Genomic DNA, 19,744 nt, shown 5'->3' with positions numbered 1-19,744 from the left:
AACGAATACTTGACAAACTACAAGTTTGCACCAGGAAAATCTAACTTCAGAATTTATACTCTAAGCTCCCAGAGAGATAGTGATTTCCTTGCTCCTTTTCACTACAAAGGAAGCCACGGTCCAAAGGACGACTTGGCCAAAAGCTCACTCTTAGGCCACCCGGCTCGGGAGCCGGCGCGAATCAAATGAATGAGGGAAGTCAGACCTAGGGTTAACCGCGGCCCCCGGCTGGGCCTCGGGGGTACCCGTAGCTCCGCGCCGCACTGGCACCCACCCCACCTCCATTCGCCCGCAGTCGCACCCGCTCGCCAGCCCTCCGTCACACACTCGACCCCAAAAGAGCCCGAGCCCGAGTCCATGCCCCTGCCCCACAGGGGAAGAAACTCCCGCGTGGCTGGCTCCCGAGTAGCGAGCACTAGCCTCCCGCGGGCTACGGCCCACTCGCCAAGGCGTGCCGGCCGCGGGGCCCCGTCGTCGAGCCATGCACAACGCCTCACCCGGCGACGCCATTCCTCCGAGCAGGTCCCACCAGGGCCCGAGCCGGAGGCTGACTTCCGCTCGGGAAAGTGGCTCCAAGAGCGCGCCGGAGGGGACACCAGGGACTCGCGGCAGGCTGCGCGTGCTGGGATGGGATCTAGGCACAGGTCAGTCCCCGCCGTCCCGCTGGGTCGGCCCGGTCCCAGCAACCGCGGCCCAAATTCCAGTTCCCGCGCGGAAAGGGCGGCGCCGTCCTCGTGTACAGGCCGGCCTCTCCCCCCCCGCGACCTGGGCCATTTGGAACCGGCCGCCTCTCAACGGTCCTAATCCGGGTGCTACCAGTACGCGGTTGGACTAGGCTTCGGGGTGGGCCCGAAACGGGGCCTCCGCTGATTGGCCGATCGCGTTGATTGGCCGATAGCGCCGTCACTCAGTCGTCTCTCTGCAGCCCGGCCAATTTTAAAGGAATGGGAAGGGTCCCGTGAGGAAGAGCTTTCTTTTTCGTTCGTTCTTTTTTTTTTCTCTTTAGGAAATTACGGCAATTTCCTCCAAAGATTGTTTCGCTTGTCAATAACTGACCTAATGAGTGATGTTTTCTTTGATTTGCAAAGCATTTCTGTGGACTTAGTACTCTTCGCAATAACTTTGAGGAGCCTCTTAGCCCAATTTTACAGAAGTAGCAGGTCTCTCTCAAATAAATAAATCTTTAGAAAAAACAACTAACAACTCAATAATAAGACAACCACTGATGTGCTGAAGCCATTTCATACTGGCTTGCAAGAGTCACTTACGAAATTTAGCAAGGGGGGACGTCTGGGTGGCTCAGTCGTTGAGCATCTTGGTGTTGGCTCAGGTCATCATGATCTTGGGGTCATGGTATCCAGCCCCACGTAGGACTCCAGGCTCAGAGTGGAGCCTGCTTGGGATTCCTTCCCTCATCCTCTCGCTCCCCCTCTGCTCCTCCCCCTGCTCACACTCTCCCTCTCTAAAAATAAATAAAATTTTTAAATTTAGCAAGAATTTTGAAAATAGGTTGTTAAATTTAGAAAAATTAAATTATACAAACTTACAACGAAATAAAGTCTATTGAAAACCACTCATCATTTTGTTATTATTTTACTACATTTTCCCATTTTGTATGCTTTTGTGGTTGCTTATATCTATTGCATCTATATGGTGGGAATATTATATGGTGATATGCACATCTTTTTCCAAAGTAACATCAGTAGCTTGATTTTGGCCACAATGGGAATATTTACACCATAGAATCAGCAAATGCTACACACCAGGGCTTGATTTTCTGCTTTGTTATGTCTGAACTTAATGATGGAGAAATGTTAATAGAGATTAAATTTAGAAGTGTGTCATGTCTATAGGCTTTACATTGCGAAGAGCTCAAAAACTTGAGGGAGTATCATTCTAGGGTTTGAAAAGTATTATCCAACTCAGAGAAGTCACTTCTGAAGTTTCAGTTACATCGTACTCATTAATGTAAATGAAAATATCAATCAGCATTCACTTAAAAACTACACTTGGAAAGTCTGTTTTAAACATTTACCAACATACCACTGCAAGCAACCCAGTAAAAAACACAGGCAAGGGCGCCTGGGTGGCTCAGTTGGTTAAGCGACTGCCTTCGGCTCAGGTCATGATCCTGGAGTCCCGGGATCAAGTCCCGCATCGGGCTCCCTGCTCGGCAGGGAGTCTGCTTCTCCCTCTGACCCTCCCCCTCTCATGCTCTCTCTCTCTCTCTCATTCTCTCTCTCAAATAAATAAATAAAATCTTAAAAAAAAAAAAAAAACACAGGCAAAAGACTTGAATAGGCACTTCATCAAGATATACATAGAGCAGAGGGGGCCTGGGTAGCTCAGTTGTTAAGCGTCTGCCTTCGGCTCAGGTGGTGATCCCAGGGTCCTGGGATGGGGCTCCCTGCTTGGCAGGGGGCCTGCTTCTTCCTCTCCCACTCCCCCTGCTTGTGTTCCTGCTCTCACTATCTCTCCCTGTCAAATAAATAAATAAAATCTTAAAAAAAAAAGATATACATAGAGCAGATAAACACATGAAAAGATAATCAACACCATTACACATTGATTGCATTGTATATTAAGTCACCAGGAGATATTGCTATATATCCGCTGAAATAGTTAATATAAAAAAGATCAGGGCGCCTGGGTGGCTCAGTTGGTTAAGCGACTGCCTTCGGCTCAGGTCATGATCCTGGAGTCCCTGGATCGAGTCCCGCATCGGGCTCCCTGCTCGGCAGGGAGTCTGCTTCTCCCTCTGGCCCTCCCCCCTCTCATGTGCTCTCTCTCATTCTCTCTCTCTCAAATAAATAAATAAAAATAAAATCTTTAAAAAAAAATAAATTAAAAAAAAAAGATCAATAATACCAAATGCTGGCAAGGATGTGGAACAACTGGAACTTGCATATACTGCTGGTGGAAATGGAAAATGGTGCAGTCATATTAGAAAAGAGATTTGCAGCTTTTTAAAAAGCCAGTTATATGACCTACTGCATGACCCAGCCATTCTACTCTTAGAGGGTTTGTTTGTCTGTTTTAAAGATTTTATTTATTTATTTATTTATTTGAGAGGGAGAGGGAGCATGAGCATGAGCAGGGGGAGGGGCAGAGGGAGAAGCAGACTCCCTGCTGAACATGGAGCCTGATGCAAGGCCCCATCGCACGCTCTGGGATCATGACCTGAGCCGAAGGCAGACGCTTAACTGACTGAACCACCCAGGCGCCCTGGTTTGTTTGTTTTTAATTAACTGGGGTTTTTTTAATTATTAAATATAAGTACACAGGAAGAAGCTCAAACTTTATTGGTTTGGGGTTTTTTCCCAAAATTGTTTTATTTACGATTGACTAAATGAAAAAACAATATTTATAAACATACATAAAGAAAAAAGAATGATACAGTGAAATTGTGTACTTGCCATCCCATTAAAAACCAGGGGCGCCTGGGTGGCTCAGTCAGTTAAGCATCTGGACTTTTGATTTCAGCTCAGATCTTGCTCTCAGGGTTGTGAATTCAAGCCTCACATTGGGCTCCACCCTGGGAGTAGAGCCTACTTAAAAAAAAAATAAAATAGGGGCGCCTGGGTGGCTCAGTCGTTAAGCGTCTGCCTTTGGCTCAGGTCATGATCCCCGGGTCCTGGGATCGAGCCCTGCATCGGGCTCTCTGCTCTACGGGAGGCCTGCTTCTCCCTCTCCCACTCCCCGTGCTTGTGTTCCCTCTCTCGCTGTGTGTCTCTCTCTGTCAAGTAAATAAATTCTTTAAAAAAAATAAATAAATAAAATAAAATAACCATAACTTTTACACTTGATCTTAGCCAAAAGGCAGAGAAGCGATATAACCATAACTTTTACGTTCTCTTTCTAGTCTTACCCATTCCATCCCCTTTCTCTCTGCTCGGAGATCCCCCTCCTGCAGGTTATAGGTTATATTGTTTCCTTGCTTTTCTTCACAGTTTTACTGTATATGTTTATAACTCCAAACAGTATTTGTTTACTTTTGCATATTTCTTAATTTTATATAAATGGAATTTACTATGTATTTTTTCTGTGACTTTCTTTTTTTTCTCAACATGGTAAGATTTATCTGCATTGCTGTGCATAGCTAGAAGTCATTCTAGTATATAGTACTTTATTGGATGAATTACCATAGTTTATTCTACTGTTGGTAGGCCATTGGGTGTCTAGTTTTTTGCTATGATGACTACTGCTGTGCTGATTCTTGCATATATTCCTAATGCACATGGGTAAGAGTTTCACTGGAATACATTCCTAGGAGTGAAATAGTGAGTCATAGTATAGACACATTTGCGACTTTACTAGATAATGCCAAATTATTTCCAAAATGGTTGTACCAGTTTACACTGTAACTGTGACTTACGAGTTCTGTGCTCCACATCTTTGTCAATATATGCTATTCATGCCAATGTAAAAAAAATTCAGGCAGTATAAAAGTTTAAAAACTAATTTTTCTCTCAAAAGTTCCACTCCACAGATGTTTGATTTGAATACCAAAAGTTTTTCTACACGTATCCCAACATTTGTGTGTGTTTACATGTCTGTATGTACACACACAGTTTACACAGATTGTTTGACAACTTGCTTTTTCATTCATTAATACATGCTAAACATTCGGCAAATAGAGATTCACCCACTCAACCAATATTTATTGAGCATTTCCATGTGCCAGGCATTCTAGTCTCTTAGAATACATTCATGAACAAAGCAGCCACAGATCTTTGCCTTTATGGAGCTTACATTTTAGCAGGAGGAAATAGATGATAAACAATATCATAAATACGTGAATGATATATTAGAAGGGATTGTGTGCTATAGGAACAGAAGAAGTAGGAAAGGGTAAGGGGAATTGGGGGGTGTTCTACCTCAGTTTCTTTTTTTTTTTTTTAATTTTTTTATTCTTATATTATCTGCATACATTGCATCATTAGTTTTAGATGTAGTGTTCCATGATTCATTGTTTGTGCATAACACCCAGTGCTCCATGCAGAACGTGCCGTCCCCAATACCCATCACCAGGCTAACCCATCCTCCCACCCCCCTCCCCTCTAGAACCCTCAGTTTGTTTTTCAGAGTCCATCGTCTCTCATGGTTCGTCTACCCCTCCGATTTCCCCCCCTTCATTCTTCCCCTCCTGCTACCTTCTTCTTCTTCTTCTTTTTTTTTTTTCTTAACATATATTGCATTATTTGTTTCAGAGGTACAGATCTGAGATTCAACAGTCTTGCACAATTCACAGCGCTTACCAGAGCACATACCCTCCCCAATGTCTATCACCCAGTCACCCCATCCCTCCCACCCCACCCCCAACTCCAGCAACCCTCAGTTTGTTTCCTGCGATTAAGAATTCCTCATATCAGTGAGGTCATATGATACATGTCTTTCTCTGTTTGACTTATTTCGCTCAACATAATACCCTCCAGTTCCATCCACGTCGTTGCAAATGGCAAGATCTCATTCCTTTTGATGGCTGCATAATATTCCATTGTATATATATACCACATCTTCTTTATCCATTCATCTGTCGATGGACATCTTGGCTCTTTCCACAGTTTGGCTGTTGTGGACATTGCTGCTATAAACATCGGGGTGCACGTACCCTTTCGGATCCCTACTTTTGTATCTTTGGGGTAAATACCCAGTAGTGCAATTGCTGGATCATATACCTCAGTTTCTTTTAACAGCAGCATAGTATTTCTTACCTATCCATTCATGCCCCATGAGGCTGACAATATGCTAGGTGCTGGCAATTCAACCATGGCTATGTAGACAAGGTTTCCCCCTTCATGGAGCTTCTAGTCTGATGGGAAACAGTCAACAAACACAAATGAACTTGATAATTGTAGGGAATGGTTAAATACTATGGGAAAAAATAAGAAAAGAACTGTGGGACTGGGGTGGGGAGAGGCTACCTAACCTAGACTGGTGATCAATAAATGCTTCTCTGAGAATGTGATGTTTAAGCTTTCTCTCAAGTGATGAGACAGAAGCGGTCCTAAAATACTAATATTTCTTGACAAACCATAAGAGACTCTTAACTATAGGAAACAAACTGAGGTTCAATGGAGGGGAGGTGGGTGGGGAGAAGGGGTAATTGGGTGATGGGCATGAGGAGGGCACTTGATGTAATGAGCACTGGGTGTTATATGCATCTGATGAATCACTAAATTCTACTTCTGAAACTAATAATATACTGTATGTTAATTAATTGATTTTAAATAAAATTAAATAAATAAATAAATAAAATACTAATATTTCTGATCCCCTCTTCATTCCTAGGATCTGTAGTCGGGAAGAAGTAGTGATCCCGTGTGCTTCTGACAATGATTCAGGGAGTGTGGATTTGCAGCTGAGCAACTTAGAGAATATTGAAAAAGATCCAAGTAGCCTTGAACTTACAGGTAAAGGGGGAAAAGGATTTTTTTTTTTTTTTTTTTTTTTATGGAAGGAAGGGAAGTGGAGAAAAGGGCTTCTCTGTTTGAGTCAAGCTGCTGGATGAGAGCCCTCAACTAGACTTTGACAATGAATTTTGGTCCCTGAATTTAAGACCTTGGAATATGGTTGGCACAATGAGATAAAATATATTAGTCTAGATGTACAGGAAACTGAGATAGTTAATCCTACAGACTTGCACAGAGTCTAAGTGCTAGAATCATTCTGAGAAGGGAAAGGTGGTTGTGGGTGGACCCTTGATTGGGCTATAGAATATATCTTTTCATTTATTCTACAAGCATTTACTGAGTACCAGTTGTTGAATATACAGTAATGAACAAGACCGACATGGTCCCTGGCCTCACAGAATTTGCTGAAAAGGACCAAAATAAGTAAACAGATACTAAATAAAGTAATTACAAATTGTAGTTAATACTATGAAAGAATTATACAAGGGGCTGAGACAAAAAATAAGGGAGATGGGAACCTATTTTAAGCCATGGTTCGCAGAGAACACCTGTCTAAGATGGTGCTGTTTAAACCTAAAGGAGGCCTCAAGGATATCAAAGAGCAACCCATGTGAGAAGTAGAGGAAAGAACATTCCAGATAGATAATAGCATGTGCATGAGACAGGAAAGACTATTTGAGGAACACATTTCTCCATTTCTACACTCATTCAACAAGCATTTATTGAAGTCCTGCTATGCCGTAAACACGGATCTAGCTGCTGGAGATTTAGTAATGAACAGAGTAGACACAGTGTACTTGTGTCTACAATTGATTGGAACTCAATTTAATATGGGTGATTGGGAGTGTAGGTAGGGAGCAAATATAAAGAGGTTTTTTAGCAGTTAGGTGGATACTTGGTCAAAATGGGCAAAGAGGAGATTCAAGAAAGGCATCCTGGAGCAGAGCCCTGAAGGATGAGTGGCAGTTAGCTAGGCAAAGGAGGTAGGAGGTAGGGAAGGTAGGGAAGAAGAAGGAGAAACATGTAGGGAGAAGCATGAGAGCTGAATGAGATAGGGCTTCTATTGCATGAGAAGAATGTGACAGTGGGTGGCAGGAATTTGCAGAGAGGTTGTAATTCAGGAGAGCAAAAAGTGTACAGAAGTGGAGAGGTAGAAACCCTGATGATGGGTGTGTTAAGAGGGAAATAGTAAGACTATTTCCCCAACAGGAATAAAGAACTTGGTTTTGGAAAACAGAGGAGGTAAGGATGTAAAGCTATATGAAGGGGGAAATGATACCACCATAATCACTGTCACCAGCAAAGGAATAATATTTGCCACCACCTCCTTGGTGCTAGCTCTGTATCAACCAAACGAGGTAGGTTCTATTATCATCCCCATTTTGGAAATGAAGCAACAGACCCAGAAAAAGTAAGATCACACACGGTCAGAATGCTAGAAAGAGGTAGAGCAAGGATCCAAGCCTAGGCAGACCAACTCCGGAGGCTGTGCTCTTAAGTATATCCCAGGTCTGGAAGGAGGTCCCTCAAACACCTACTGCAGCCTGTCCAGTAGGAAGAGACCAGCAAGGGGCTGCTACTGTATTTTAAGCTCTTGTCATCACAGAGTCATAGTCATTTTGAATTTAATAATAATACCGACCATTAGGGCTTACTATGGACCACATACTGAGATAAATCTTTTGTATTCATTACCTCACTTAATCCTCGTGATAACCCTGTTTTGCAGGTGAAGAAACTAAGATTCCAAGAGGCAAACTAACTTGATAAAGGTCATACAACTAATAAGGGGTAGAGCAAGGATTCAAATTAGTCTCAGACTGAGATGTAAAGTCCATGCTCTTAACCACTCTGCTATAGCTCACTCTTAAAGGTTTTTGTAGCTTAGGAGTCCCTTAGAAAAAACTGAATTTGTAATTGGGAAGACAGACTTGGACAGCGGAAGAGACTTGGTCAAGGTTGCAGAGCAGATAGTAAGGGTGAGACCAGGTCACGTCTATCCTGACATCCGGTGGATCTCCCCATTATGACTGTATAACTCTACGTAGTACTGATATGTAATCTGCTGTTTCTTTCGGTATTAGACTCCAACATCTCTGACATCGCTGAACTCTCTCGGGAACCGCTCACAGATAGCTTCAGACGCCTGACCCAAAAGGACCCCCTCAGTGAGTCCATTGTTGAGAGGCTGATCCAGTCTATCCAGGAGGTTTTTGATGGTGAGCTACAGGTATGCACAAGCAATCATACTGAGTCATCCAACTTATTCCTCCATTTTAACAAATATTTTAAACATTTATGATTTCTTTATCATACAAATAATTGATATTATAGACTATAAAATATGTTTATATTTGTGTTTTTATAAAAAACATTTATATACATTTATAAATTGTATTCATATTTATGCTTCTGTTTACAAAAACTATAAAATCCCTATTAAAAGAAAGAAAAGGAGAAAAATGAATCTTCCTTAATCCACTCTCCCAAGATAACTAATGTTAACATTTTTGTATATATATTTTCAGACTTTTTCTTCTGTACATACAAATGCATGTAATTATAGAAAAATAAACATCAGAGATGGTGGGATGAAAGAAGTTTTCTAGGTGAATAGCTATGGATCTATATTACCCTGCTTAATACAGTATTCTGTTGTTTAGCAGAACATTCATTCATTCATTTATTCTGTGAGAGCACATAACAGAAGAATTTATCTTAACCTGGGGGCAAGGGAAGGCATTTCTGAGGAAGGAACCCTGGAGATCAGATATGAGGAATGAATAGGAGAAACCAAGAGAAGTTAGAATTGGAGGAAGTATTCCAGAAATAGGGCATCGTATATATAACAACCTTGAGGCAGAAAGGAGCAGAGCATGTTTGATGAACTCGCAGAAGGCTGGTATGTTTAAATGATAGTGATGAAGGTGTTTGTCAACAGACACTTAGGTTATTTCCATATCTCCACTATTGTGAATAATGTTGCATTGAACTTGGGAGTGCAGAGATCTCTTTCAGATCCAGATTTCACTTCCTTTGACTATATACACAGATGTTTCTAGTTTGGGAAAATTCATCAAACTTTACATTTTCTCTATGTATAATGCTAATAAAAAGTTTTTGGGAAAAAAGCACTTAAAGCCAGAATGTTGGTCTTCACTTCTGACTCAGACTTTTCTTTACACTTCATGTTAGCAGGGCTTTATAAAGCATTTCTTTGTAATTAATAAAGGGCTGGGATTGCTGCAGTGAACTGAAAGAAAAGAAAATCCATTCCCTGCCTTGACCTGAATCCACAACCAGGCGGGAAAATAGATAAATAAGACAAAATAAGTTTTTGTCAGAGTATCACAAATACCATGATAGCAATATATACATGTGCTTTATGGATACTCTTAGGAAGGGCACCCAATGCTGCTTCAGGAGAAAATGCATTTTCCTAGTCTTAAAGGATATATAGATTTTAGTAAGCAAAATAAGTATAGAGAATTCAGAAGGCTCAAAGGCCCAGAACCAGAAAAGGGCAGCATAAAAGTTAATCTGTCTAAAGCTCAGAATGCTGCAGGGCAAGGAGATGAATTTGAAGAGGTTAGCTGGGGTCACATTGGGAGGGCCTTGACCTCCATGGGTGCCATTGAAAGATATTTTAATAGGGAGCTACCTGATCAAGTTTGCACTTAGTGAAGATGAATCTGGTGACAGCTAGGGGAATAGATTGGAGGGGAGCAAAACTGGAGCAGGGAAACTCAATGTTGATTGTTATACTAATGTAGATGAGAAAGAATTAGGCCATGAAGTCAGCTTCTGGCTGTATATATCGCTACTTGCTATCCAGAAAGCTTATACCAGTTTATACTACCTATAGGCTGTGAGGGAAGATGAGAAGAAATTTTCCCAAGATTGTGGAATTATTGATGTCTTTTATTGTCTTCTTCACACTTTATTTTTTCAAAGTTTCTATGATAAATAGATAACTGCTTTTATAATCAGAAAAAGAATAATACAAAAGATTTTACTCTTCAAATAAGAACTTGCATTTTAATAGGGAATCTTAAAGACTCAAAATCATCTTTAATGACATCAAGAGAGCTAGAAGTAACAGTCAAAGAAGATAACCTTTAGTGAGTTTAATCAGACAGTAGTATATAGACAGGATGGGTAGGTGGGGAAGCAAAGACTAAAGGTGAGGAGCGCCATCATGGAGCAGTTAGTAATCTAGCATTTAATCTAGCTGAGAGGGAAAACAAAGTCCCAAACCCAGACAGGGCAAGTCGACAAGGAATTCCACATCTCTGTAATTTATTCATTCCTTATAATAAAAGACCTGAGACTAGATTGAATGAGATGTCAGATGTTTAGAACATTACAAGAAACTTCTCAAAAGCCCTCTACAATCATCAAATGAGATTATAATATATAATTGTGTTTTTATCATTTTTCCACAAATTCAGAGTGAACTTGAGAAGCTGACATTCCTACGATCTTTGTCTTCTCTCAGCCGAACTTTACCCTATGATGACACCACAGAATCATTCATTCACAGCCACATAGAAGACGTTGTGTGCATCCTAAATGTAAGTGTTGTGACCTTATCACAAATTATCGGGACCAAATTCGATGACTTGACTAACAAATGTTTTAGTGGCTTCACATATATTACCAATTTCCTTGACCTCTTCTCATACCAGTATCTTTGCATGGAGGAGAAATACTCAGGAGTACTCCACAAATGTAATTACCCTTGAAAACCAACTAAAAGATGGGTAGAGGGGTGCCTGGGTGGCTTAGTCGTTAAGCGTCTGCCTTTGGCTCGGGTCGTGATCCCGGGGTCCTGGGATCAACCCCCGCATTGGGCTCCCTGCTCGGTGGGAAGCCTGCTTCTCTCTCTCCCACTCCCCCTGCTGGTGTTCCCTCTCTCACTGTGTCTCTCTCTGTCAAATAAATAAAAATCTTTAAAAAAATAAAATAAAAGATGAGTAGAAATGAGACAGCATTTAAATTTCTCAGTAAGGACAATGCTGCATTCTCATTAATGAAGTCATAGTTGTGAGGCAAACTCTATAATCCAATGCCCAGGTTCAGGTGCCAGTTCTGCCTCTTTTCAGCTGTTTGACTTTGGGAAGCTGTGTAACTTCTCAGTGCTGCAGCTTCCTCATCTACAAAATAAAAATAGCTGTATCTTTCACAGAGCTATTGAGAGTATTAAATAAGAAGTAAACATAAGCCATGTAGTGTGATACCTAACACATAGTTTACATTTGAGAAATATGGTTATATTCTTTTTATTGTATTTATACCTAACTCCAGCCGCAGTCTATCGCTGTCTCATTCATTTATTGCCTTTTTAAGTGCCTGACCGTTCCAGGCAGTGTCTGGGCTGCAAATTGAGGTTACAAAGATAAGACAGGATCCCTGTTCCTGAAGCCAAGCAAGGTGTAATCAAGTGTCACAGGGACTGTGACAAAAGTTTAAACAGGTATAGTAAGGGTACAGAGGAGTGAGTGAGAGTTTGATTCCATGTCAAAAGATCCAGAAGGGTTTTACAAAGGAAGTGATACACTTAAGCAAGTGTTTAATTTTTTGATGCTTTATTTTTCTCATCTGTGAAATGTCCCCTTCAGTTTCTCTGAAGCTTTAGAATTCTGAATCTGAGATTTCAGGAAAATGAGCAGTTTTTTTTCCAACCCACAGATCTATAAGGCTGATTAGACTGATGATTAGTTTTCAGAATTGAAGGCTAACCAGCCAACAGGTTTGTTAAGCAATAGACAATTATCAAGGATCTTCTATATCTAGAACACTGTGGTGCTTCAATAAAGAATGCAAATTTCCTGGAAGTGTTAATCCTTGCCCTCCAAGAGTTTACAGTCCATTTGGAAATGACCACCTCATAAATAGGTTGAAAACTATTCCAAATAATACATCAAAAAGAACAGAATGAGGGGCGCCTGTTGGCTCAATCGGTTAAGCATCTGACTCTTGGTCTTGGCTCAGGTCATGATCTCGAGGTCGTGAGATCGAGCCCTGCGTCAGGCTCCGCTCTCAGTGAGGAGTCTGCTTGGGATTGTCTTTCTCCCTCTCACTCTGACTCTCTCTCTCAAATAAGTCTTTAAAAAAAAATAACACTGCTTAAATCTAGCAAAAATTTTTAAAGAAGAAGAACAGAATGATATTTTGCAGATTTAAGGATGAATACAGCTCTCTACTTGGCTACTCCATGGAAAGAAGGTTATAGGCAGCCATAGGAGCCAACCAAATGTCATGATTCCAAAATCTCAGTTCCACAAGGATTGGCAGCAGTGAGTTGCCACCTGGTTCAACCAGCCAGCTCAGAAGATCCACAAATACAAGTCCCAAACAGCAAAAGTAAACTGAATTTCCCCATACTCTGCATCTAGATCTGTCCAACCATTGGTAAAATACCCACTTCAGGTATCAACCAAAATTTGAGCTAGCAGGTACAGCCTAGAAGAGTTAAAGTAGTTGGTGTCCGTGAGAGAATTGCATGGGTCATTGCATCATTGGACAAGTCTACAAAGTCCCTGCAAGGTCATGTGCAGGGACTAGAAGAGTACAGCTCCCAACAACCAGAAGGAGATGTACTTCTGCTGAGTAATCCACAAGGAGAGGAAAGCCAGGGCCATTATAAAGAAGAATGGTAAGGCATTTGCCAGTCTTCTCATGACCCATGCCAATGCATGCCTCCTCGGTATCCAAATAAAAAAACCCAAAGAAGCTATGAACAGAATATGGAAAGGAAGGGGAAAAGATCTGTTATGACACTCCACCAAAGAAGATTTATAAATAAGCATATGAGAAGATGCTCCATCATTGTGATTAGGGAAAAGCAAATTAAAACCACAATGAGATTGAACTATACACCCACTAGAACACTTTCCATATGACCCTGCAGTTCTACTCCTAGGTAAAATGAAGCATATGTCAAACAAAAACATGTACACAAATGTCCATAGAAGTTCTATATGTAACAGCTAAAACACCCAAATGTCCATCAACAGATGAATGGATAAATAAATTGTGGTATATCCTTATAATGGAATACTACCCAGCAGTAAAAAGGAATGAACACGGGTGCCTGGGTGGCTCAGTCGGTTAAGTGTCTGACTTGTTTCAGCTCAGGTCATGATCTCGGGGTCATGAGATCAAACCCTGTGTTGGGCTCTGCACTGATTGTGGAGCTTGCTTAAGATTCTCTCTCCCTCTGCCCCTCCACACTCCCCCCCTGCTTGCACATACGTACGCGCACATGCACACTCTCTCTCTTAAAACACAAACAAAAAAGAATGAGCTATTGATACATGCTACAACTTGAATGAATCTCAGCATAATCATGCTGTGTGAAAGAAGCCAGACAAAGAAGATATAGATCATATGATTCTATTTAAATAAAATTCCAGAAAATACAAACTTGTATAAAGTGACATCAGATCAGTGGTTACCTGAAAATAGGAGTAGAATGGGGAGGAACAGGAGTGAGAAATTACAAAGTTTACACAAACAAACTTTTTGGAGTGATCCATATGTTCATTATCTTGTGGTGAATGTATACCTAAGTCAAAAATCTTCAAACTATACACTTTAAATATGTACGGTTTGTTGTGTGTCTTACCTCAAAGTCAAAAAAGCTATAAAAATTCTGTTGAGAACTTCAATAGAAAAGAAGAAATGCAATGGCAACTAGAATATGGAGTAAAGATGACAAGATTGGCATGAAATTAATCCAGATAGATCTCCTGATCTAAGCCTGGAAGGATGTGCTGGATTGGGTAGACAGAAGGGACCAGGGGGTAGGGGTTTGATCGGCAAATGACTACCTGGCTGTGTCAAGGCAGAATGGCAGTGGAGGTGCTTTTTAGATGCTGTTGGTACTCCACAGCAGACATGAGCGCTACGACCTGCGATACTAGAATCTTAATGATGTCAGACTTGCGCTTGGGGGTCCACCCTAATTCTGCACCTGGGGTCCTCCACAAAATCCTACTACTACTGTGTCGTTTGGTAAATAAAGTTACACTCAGCATTGAACAGGCACTGGATCACTTGAGCCATGAGGCAGGCAGTAGATGAGAATGACGTTTCAGGAAGACTCTTCAGTGTTATGGATAATACATGCTGAAGGATTCCGGAGGATGCATAGTTCACAGTAGACTGAACTAACATGAGAAGACTGCCCAGTTGTGCTGGTGAGAGTGTGAGCTCCCTGAAGCAGAACGGTGAAGAAGAAAGGGAGCTATTTTAGGAATTAGAAGACACAGTTTCTAGTACCAGTGCTGTCAAGCACAACCTGTGTGATCTGAGACAAATCGCTTAGCTTCTCTGAACCTCTAGCTCCACCTGGAAAATGGAGATAGTAACATCTGTCTGGCTTTCATTAAGGCCTTTGAGACAAAATGTCTTGTTTTGTTTTGTTTTGTTTTAAAGATTTATTTATTTATTTGAGAGAGAGAGAATGAGAGAGAGAGAGCACATGAGAGGGGGGAGGGTCAGAGGGAGAAGCAGACTCCCTGCCGAGCAGGGAGCCCGATGCGGGACTCGATCCAGGGACTCCAGGATCATGACCTGAGCCGAAGGCAGTCACTTAACCAACTGAGCCACCCAGGCGCCCAAAATGTCTCATTTTGTTAAGATTGGTTAAGATTCTTCTTGGAGAGAGCAATAAAAATCAACTCTGGCTCACTTAGTTAAAAAAGAAAAAACAGCATGCTGGGACATCTCCCTTAGAATCTAAGCCTTTTAACAATCAAGCCTCCAGAAGAGGATGTTCCAGAACAACCCCTGGGGTCTCAAAGGCGGTGTTTGTTCTTCTATCACGATGACCAGACCTTCAGCCGCTCCCAATCTGTGTCTGTCATTCAAAAATTCCAGATTCTGGAAGAAAGAATCTGATTGGCCCAGACTGGGTCTGTTCTCCACTCCTTCATCAACTAGGCATGTTTGGGGGCAGCATCATATAGTAAGGGCATGACTTCTGGTCATCCCTCTCTGTGTATTGGAGGCCATTCCCAGAGAAGGGATGATTGCTGTAGTCTGGATAGTCACCCCAAGAGGTTCCTACTACACAAATACTTGACAAACAAAAAATAGCCTCTCACTTCTGAATTCCCCATTGCAGTTAGCATAATTGTGAATCAATAATAAGCCTTTCATACCTAACTGATAGAAAAAAGGAATTGCAGGCCTGGTGGCTTAGCTAAGAGACACTGCCTTCATCCACATGTGAGGCGAGTGGCTGTAGGGATGGTGAGTCCGGAACTGTGCAGCGCACAGTGGCCATCATCATGATTGATTGGATGTGGGAAATGAATAAAGGAGAAAAAGAAATTGTAAGTCACCTCTTTTATGAGCCCTGGGAAAGAGCACCACTGACAACAACTGAAGGCTGGGAAGGTGTGTCCTTTGGAGGAGGAAGATAATGAACTCACTTTTTAACACCAAATTGCCAGGATGTAGCTATGCTCTTAGTGGTGATGCCCGTGAGATAGCTAGATCTGGGGGAGTAGAGCCAGATTTGGGGGAGTAGAGCCCTGGGAGGCTGAAGGCAGAGTCTTGTGCTTTGTCCCTTCCAGACTATAAAGCCATAAAATTAAGTGAGTTCCTTGAGGAAACAAGAAAGAGCATCAGGCCACCAGCAAGATCTGAGCAGAGTTGGAAAGTGAGAAAGAAAAGAGAAAAGTCAGGAAGGGGCAAGAGAGAGAACACAGTAATATTTATTGAGCGCTGCCTCCTGGACACTAAGTTCCTGGTGAGTCTTTTTGGTGGCAGGAAAGAGAAATCTACAAGAGGCAGCTGAAACACTAAAGGGGAGATTTGTTCTTAGGGTAACTGAGCGTTCCCAGAATCTTGTAACCGGAAGAGCAACATGCTCCAAGAAGAGAATGAAGCCAGAAAGAAAAAGCAAAAAACAAAAAAACTGTCACATACTCAGAACTTTCTCTCCATCTCTCATCTTTGCTCCTTTGTATATACTTTCATTTCTCTCTCTCTCCCTCACCTCTCTTCCCAAAATTGGCTCTCTCTGTTACCTTGTCCACAGGGCACAGTGCTCCCAAATTTTAAATTTTCTCTTTTTAGTAGGCCAGCCAGAAATAAGATTGAGGCTCTTGGTCTCAGTTCCAGAGTGCTGAGAAAAAGAATCTACTCCTGTCTGGATAAGGTGTGGTTAGTGGGACAGAATGATTTAGCGGAAGCATGGCTGTGAGGTGCCCATTCTGGGACCCAGGGGCATTTTCCAGAGAGGCTGGGTAGACAGCCCAGGAAGGCTTCCACTACAACCATTTACGTTTGCTCTTTTTATTAACTCCCTGAGATGTTTCTCTTTTCCCCCATACAGATCAGGAAACTGGGGCCCGGGGAAGTTAAATGCTACATTCTGGGTCACACGGGGAGAGAGAGGCAGAGCCAGTGTGCAAACCCAGGTGCTGTCTAGCTCCAGAGCCTCTTTTTTCCTCTCTGTCACTCTACAGATTTTTCCAACAAAGCAAGGCAGCTTTCCAAACTCTGCCAATTTGGAATTTGGAAAGCTATTCCTTTTCTAGGACAAGTCACATAGTAATATTAGACACTATAGTAGAGATTGCTGTTTGGTAGAAAGAGGAGTTAGGATGCCTAAACTGGAAATAATCACAAGTAGTAAAAATAATGAGTAACAGATGCTAAGAGTTCTCAAGGGCTACTAGGAATTATGAATTAGCTCATTAGTGTTCACAACCGCCTTGGGATGGTAAAGAGTACAGTTGCCTCACTTTACAAAGAGGAAACTGAGGTACGGGGGGGGAGGGGCAGGGTAAATCACTTGTGTCCACTCAAACAGCTAATAAGAGGCAGCTCCAGGCCTCAGGCTCTGGCTCCAGAGCATAAACTCCTGGCCTGGCCACTGTCCTGCTGCCGGTCCTGTGGAGCCAAGAGCAGGATGAAGTCCCTGCTGTGGTTCTTGCAGGCCATCTACATCTTTGATCGTCTAGCCCAAGGACTTGGCAAGTTCTTGACTCTGTTTTAAAGTTCTTGCCCTCGGGGCGCCTGGGTGGCTCAGTCGTTATGCGTCTGCCTTCGGCTCAGGTCATGATCCCAGGGTCCTGCTCCGCAGGAAGCCTACTTCTTCCTCTCCCACTCCCCCTGCTTGTGTTCCCTCTCTTGCTGTGTCTCTCTCTGTCAAATAAATAAATAAAATCTTTAAAAATAATAATAAAAAAGTTCTTGCTCTCTCATTGCAGATGCTGGTAGAAGAGGAGCCTGTGCATTCTCTCTTGAGCTCTGTGCTCCAGGAGGTCTTTGTCACCATCGCTGACCTCAGGTGACACCCACATGCTGCCCCCTGCCCCTTACACATGTCCTGCTTTCTCGGTCAGGGCCAAGACCAGAGCCAACTGACACGTTCCATACTTTTAACTTTTGCAAACTATTTATATAGGGAAGGGGAAGCCAAATCCATGTTTTCTGTGTAAGAAATTTGATTTCATATATGCCACCATCATATCTGAAAGACCTTATTGGAACCTCTTTGGAGTTCAGTTTTGTCCAAAGTATATTCAGTGGAAAGTTACTCTCGTGTGTGCTTCATGACAGTAGAGTTCCACAGTCCAAGAAATTTGGAAGGGCTGCCTGCTGTTTATCTTTCTTGGAGATTTGTATGGCACACTAACTTATTAAAGGCCCCGAGAAATCCTATAGTTAAAATGATTTTTAACTTGGTTCCATCCACCATTCCTCTAACAAACATTCAGCAGAACATCCTTTGGAAAATCATGGTTTACATGTTAGACTATAGCAGGCTTTCCCCCGTAGTTAAACTGGAGGAAAGCCTGGAAGGTTATCATTCCAGTACCCTCTTGGGAAGGCGGGGAGGGACAGGGAATAAGGATGGAGGCTCTGAGCCCTGAAACTCTTCCTCCAGCCTTTTGTGAGATTTGTCTAAACAGGCTAACAAGCATGCCCTTTGTCTCTTCCACCAGAATTATACACCAGCTAGTCTACTCATTCCTCCTGGGTTGCTTCGACCCCTGCTTACCACTGTCAAATCAAAGTCTTCCCAGCTTCCTATTCCTAAACTGTCTTTTCTTAGCTACCAAGGTGTCCACTTGCTATCTGGCTCTGAAGATGGAGCTGATTTGTTCAGTCTTATTACAAAAAGTATAATCACTCTGCCCTCCGTAACGACTCTTATCCAGCTGCAGGAAATCATGCCAAGTGGGTCCTACAACACAGAGGTAACTCCTGCTTTGGTTTAATAACTTGCCATCCACAGGTCAGCTGATCATGGCTCTTTGAGAGTGCATTTGATTTTTTGAAACTAGCCAAAAATCATTTCAGCCAAGTGTGGTGAATAAAATAAACAGTTAAATTAAATAGCTTTCCCCCCCTCTTTATTTTTTCTTTTTCTTTCTTTCCTTCCTTCCTTCCTTCCTTTCTTTCTTTCTTTTAGAGAGAGAGAGCACAAGAGGGAGAGGGAGAGAGAATCTCAAGCTGACTCTGCACTGAGCATGGAGCCCAGTGTGGGGCTCAATCTCATGACCATGAGATCACAACCTGAGCTGAAACCAAACTGCACCACCCAGGCGCCCCTCTCTCTTTATTTTTTTTTAAGATTTTTATCTATTTATTTGAGAGAGAGAGAGAACATGCACACGCAAAAGCGGGGGGAGGGGCAGAAGAAGAGGGACAAGCAGACTGTATACTGAGCCTGACATGGGGCTCCATCCCATGACCCTGTGATCATGACCTGAGCCCAAATCAAGAGTCAGATGCTTAACTGACTGAGCCACCGCCAGGTACCCCCCTCTTTATTTTGTCTTCTTTCTTTTTCCCTTCATTCCTTCTTTCCTTGCTCTTGGCTTTAAAATAAGATGAGAGTGTTCATATTCGTAGCAGATTTTAGAGTTACCATATGCTAAGCATCATGAGAGGCAACAGAAATACAGCAGTACACTCTCTCATCTGGGGAGCTTATATCCTAGTGTAGAGATAAAACTGCTGATAAATGTATCAGGTGGTAATAAGTGCTATGAAAAAAATAGAACAGGGGTGCCTGGGTGACTCAGTTGGTTAAGCGTCTGACTGTTGATTTTGGCTCAGGTCATGATCTCAGGGTCCTGGGATCCAGCCCTGTGTCAGGCTCCTGCTCGTCATGGATATTCTCTCTCTCTGCCTCCCTCTGCCCCTCCCCCTGCTCACACGCACGCTTTCTCTATCTCTCTCAAATAAAAAAAGCTTTAAAAAAATATTGAACAGGGGCGCCTGGGTGGCTCAGTTGGTTAAGCGACTGCCTTCGGCTCAGGTCATGATCCTGGAGTCCCGGGATCGAGTCCCGCATCGGG

General features: G+C 42.4%; 1 protein-coding gene across 1 annotated transcript in view; it reads left to right on the top strand.

Annotated features, from left to right (window-relative positions):
- The first annotated feature begins 334 nt into the window (after positions 1-334).
- The window catches only part of MROH8 (maestro heat like repeat family member 8), a 58,284-nt gene continuing 38,874 nt past the window's right edge, over positions 335-19,744 (top strand). The window contains exons 1-6 of the mRNA XM_044919040.1: positions 335-644; positions 6,292-6,413; positions 8,498-8,643; positions 10,865-10,987; positions 17,645-17,724; positions 18,493-18,637. Of these exons, the coding sequence (XP_044774975.1) occupies positions 358-644; positions 6,292-6,413; positions 8,498-8,643; positions 10,865-10,987; positions 17,645-17,724; positions 18,493-18,637 (903 nt within the window). The 5' untranslated portion in view covers positions 335-357. The remainder of the gene's footprint in view (positions 645-6,291; positions 6,414-8,497; positions 8,644-10,864; positions 10,988-17,644; positions 17,725-18,492; positions 18,638-19,744) is intronic.

This window comes from Neomonachus schauinslandi, chromosome 10 (genome assembly GCF_002201575.2).
Source record: "Neomonachus schauinslandi chromosome 10, ASM220157v2, whole genome shotgun sequence".
Classification (NCBI taxonomy): domain Eukaryota; kingdom Metazoa; phylum Chordata; class Mammalia; order Carnivora; family Phocidae; genus Neomonachus; species Neomonachus schauinslandi.
Note: the sequence above shows the minus strand (reverse complement) of the source record. Positions and strands in the feature narration are given on the sequence as shown.